The sequence below is a fragment of the Rhea americana genome, unplaced genomic scaffold (genome assembly GCF_003343005.1).
Source record: "Rhea americana isolate MKP2758 unplaced genomic scaffold, rheAme1 scaffold_319, whole genome shotgun sequence".
NCBI lineage: Eukaryota > Metazoa > Chordata > Aves > Rheiformes > Rheidae > Rhea > Rhea americana.
The window spans coordinates 216,283-220,149 of record NW_028186445.1 but is presented as its reverse complement, the minus strand read 5'-3'; the positions used below and the strand labels follow the sequence as shown (position 1 = coordinate 220,149).

General features: G+C 68.2%; 1 protein-coding gene across 1 annotated transcript in view; it reads right to left on the bottom strand.

The window, feature by feature from the left end:
* The window catches only part of LOC146592779 (inactive phospholipase C-like protein 2), a 5,470-nt gene extending 2,355 nt beyond the window's left edge, over positions 1 to 3,115 (bottom strand). The window contains exons 1-2 of the mRNA XM_085310383.1: positions 629 to 3,115; positions 128 to 378 (exon numbers count right to left, since the gene is read on the bottom strand). Coding sequence (XP_085166509.1) covers positions 128 to 378; positions 629 to 3,064 — 2,687 coding nt within the window. The 5' untranslated portion in view covers positions 3,065 to 3,115. The remainder of the gene's footprint in view (positions 1 to 127; positions 379 to 628) is intronic.
* Positions 3,116 to 3,867: the final 752 nt, after the last annotated feature.

Here is a 3,867-nt window from a genome sequence, read left to right as displayed (position 1 = left end):
TCCGGCTTCGGCTATTAATGGGATTTCTCCCACCAGGCGGGACTGCAGGATGCCCCCCGGACCGGCGCCGGCGCAGCGAACACCCCGGGCCGGGACGGAGCTGGGGCAGCCCGTGCCAAGACGCGGCTGCTGTGGCCCCCCCCCCCCGGCAAACCCGCCTGCCGCGGCTCTTACCGTCTCGTAGGCGGTGAGGACCTTGCGCAGCAGGTCGGGGATGGGGCCCTGGGCCTCCATGGCGGGGTACCGCTCGGCCAGGTTGAGGGTGACGCTGGGCGCGCTGTCGCTGTGCAGCAGCCACGCCGCCACCGTGATGATGCACTGCTTCATGTTGGCGGCGGGCGTCAGGCCGCACAGCTCCTTGAAGGAGACCAGCGCGTTCTGCGGGCAGAGGCGGGCGTCGGGGCCGGGCAGGGGGCTGCCAACCCCTCGCCCCTGCCCGGCCTGCGGGGAGGGGCCCGTTTCCACCAGCTCTCTGCCCCAGGGAGGCCCCTTGTCCACATGCCCTCTCTGCAGCCGGGATCGGGGGGGACACCCAGGTGCTCCCCATTCCTCGCCGCCCAGCCCCATCCTGCCCCAAATGAACCCGCATCCCGGCTCCCGCGGGTGCCACCACTGCATGGGCTGGTACCTGCACGTTCTCCCGCAGGTCGGTGGCCTCCCGCAGCGGCTGGGTGGCCGTCCGGAAGACCTCGTCGATGGCCTTAATGCCAGTGGCCTTGGTGGAGGTGTACTCCCGCACGCGGCGGCCGCAGCGCCCCGAGAGCCCCCGGCGGTGCCCCTTGTCCCCACCGCGGCGGTCGGTGATGGCCACGTGCACGAAGAGGGTGGCGTGGGGCAGGGGCTCCCCGGCCAGGGACTGGAGCGGGACGTGGCGGTAGCCAGGCTGCAGGCACTCAAAGGGGATGGTGTACTGGGCAATGAACTCGTCGCCGATGTAGTCGTCGTCCAGCACCACGAAGCGCAGCACGGCCAGCTCCGGCAGGTTGATCTGGAACTCCAGGCTCTCGTCGAAGACCGGGTTGTCCCCGCTCTGCAGGGCCGTCTTGGTGCGGTGCTCAGCGCAGTCAGCTGGGATGCCGTGGATCTCAGCGCACACGTACGGCTCCACCACCTCCCCCTTGGCCCCCGAGCCCTTGGGCTTGGGCAGGTTCTGCCCGCTGATGACCTTGAGGTGCAGGAGCTGGGCAGGCACCCCCGGCAAGGAGTCCTTGGCGTTGGCACTGAAGTAGGACACCTCTTCCCGCATGATGGCAGGGCGGAGGACRTAGCCGCAAGCCCCGTTCTGCCGGAACCAGCCCGCGTTCAGGTCCATCATGAGCCCCGGTGTCTGGTAGTTCATGGCCACCATCTGGCAGCCGCACTTCCAGAAGTCCTGAGGGTTCATGTTGCTGGCGTCGATGCGCATGGGGCTGGGGTAGACACGGGAGAGGAACCGCTTGTTGTAGCTCACCAGCTCCGCGGGGCACTCGTTGGCAAAGCGCCCGGCCTCCACCTCGCTGAAGGAGCACATCTCCCAGTAGCGCTGCCCCCGCCGCGAGCTCTCAAAGTCCTGGAAGGGGACGGCCTGGCAGAGGCTCACCAGCTCCGAGAGCTCCCGGCTGAGGAGCACCCGGCGCGGGGCACCTCCCTCCGGCACCTCCCGGTCCTCCTGGCCCAGGCGCCGTGCCAGCTCCCAGCCTTCCTCCTCATCCGACACCTCGCCCTCGCTGTCCTCACAGCCGGACGGCAGCTTCTTGCCCTTGATGAGGATGCGGCCCTTGAGCTGCTCCGGGGAGGGCAGATAGGACTCGGCGGGGTTGGGGGGCTCCAGGTAGAGCTTGTCGCCCAGCGTCTTGCGCAGGCACTGGGCRGCGAGGCGCTGCTGGGCGGCCGAGCAGCGCACCACGAGGCAGAGGATGAGCGGGTAGGCGGAGGCGGCGAAGGCGTGCTGGTCGATCAGCCCCACCACGGTGCGGAAGGGCACGCAGGAGGCGGCCGAGGGGCTGGTGTAGACCACGGGCTCGCCGTCGGGGCCRTCCCACAGCACCAGTTCGATGCTGCGGCAGCCCAGGCCCAGGGCGCTGATGTAGCCGCTGATGTCCGAGCTGCCCCAGAAGTTGTCCTCCAGGAGGCAGGCGCTGTGGGCAGAGCTGATGTAGTAGTGGGAGAGGGGCTGCGCCATGTCCTGACATACCTTGCGGTGCTGCGGGTCGAAGATGGAGCAGTCGGAGGAGAGCAGGTAGCGCGTGAAGCCGTCGATGGCCAAGTAGCCCTTCTCCCGGCCCTCCTTGGAGGGCTCGTACTTGCTGACGATCTCCAAGCACTTCTCCTCTGTCACTCCCTCCATGCCCTGCTCCACCTCCAGGAACATCAGCAGATCCTTCAGGCCCAGGTACTCCTTGTTGCTRGAGAACTGCACCAGCAGGAAGAAGATCTCTGGCCGGGTGCAGAGCTCACAGTAGGCCTCCACAAAGAGGTCACAGGCAACATCTGTGCCCATACGRTCACTGGCTTTCTGCAGCTCCTTGAACTTCAGCTCGATGGTAGAAGCCTTCATGCCTGGGTTCAGGGCTTTGATGAGCTGCACAGCCCGGGACACAGGGATGCAGCCAGACTTCTCCAGATCGGCGAGGTCGAAGACGGAGGAGATCCAAGAGGTCCGAAGGCTGGGGTGGCCRGTCCCAGGTGCCTCGGGTGTGTGCTTCCCGTAGGACACCAGGTATCGGAGCCCCATCACCCACGCACTCACCACGTCAGCCGAGCTAGCCACCAAGTCCAGGGACTCGTAGTTCTCTCCATAGATGATAGAGAAGGCACATTCGTCTGGGAACTGGTCAGAGAGGCCATTGCTGCGTAGGATGGGGGTCTTCTTACCCACACGCACCTCTTTGACTGACTTGATCTCAATCTTGGCCTTCTCYGAGTCCTTCTTGGAAGGCTCCCAGCGCACAGAGCGCATGTCCGAGTCCAGCACGAAGAAGCGGCTGTACATGCGGGAGTTGGAGCGTACCTTCTTCAGCTCGCAGCCTTCCAGCATGAAGGAGATGCAGGCGGCCGTGCTGTTGATCTTCCGGTCATTGGGCATGGTGCTGAAGGACACCGTCTTCTTCTTCTGCACGGGCCGCTGCCGAGAGCCATCCTGCCAGGGCAGGGAGAAGGGAGCAGAGCTGTCAGGGCCAGTCCCGAACGAGAGGGCAATGCCAGGCGCACCCCTCCCACCCCCGCTCTGCCCTCCTGGCACTCTCCTCCCACCCTGTTCCCACCTCCACGCCGCAGGGTGCCCCGGGGCCGCAAAACCAGCCGGTGCAAACCCTGCTGGGACCCCAGCCCCATGCCTCGCCCAGGAGCCGCGGGCAGGCGGAAGGGGACGAGGGGCCGGGCCTGGCAGCGGTGCCACGGCCGAGCCCCGGGCTCAGACCCCTCCGGGGAGCCCGCGAGGCTCTGCAGGGACACGGGGCCGGGCTGCGGCGGGGGAGGCCGCGGGGGCCGGGAGCTGGAGCAAACGCAGCCCTCCCCGGGCCGAGCTCCCGGCCGCACGGGGACCTGCCGCTCCTCGCTCCGGGGCTGTCCGCAGTGCAAAAGGGAGGGAGCAGCTCCGCTGCAGCCCTGGGGCCGCGCTCCCGGGCACCGGGCACCACCGTCCCTCTGCCAGGACGCCCGGCAGTGCAGCGCAGAGCCGAGCCCGCCCCAGCCCCAGGCCGGCCCCCTCCCCAGGCGCTGGGACCCCAGCCGCAGCCTTCCCCACAGCTCACTGGCCCGGCTTATTTTAACTCTGCTTTCCTTCCTTCCTTCCTGCTCCCGGCCTCGAGCCGGATCCTTCCCCGCTGCTCGCTCCCCCGCGGAGGCCCGGCCCTGCGGGCCCCCCCGCGCCCGTCCCCCCGCCGCCGC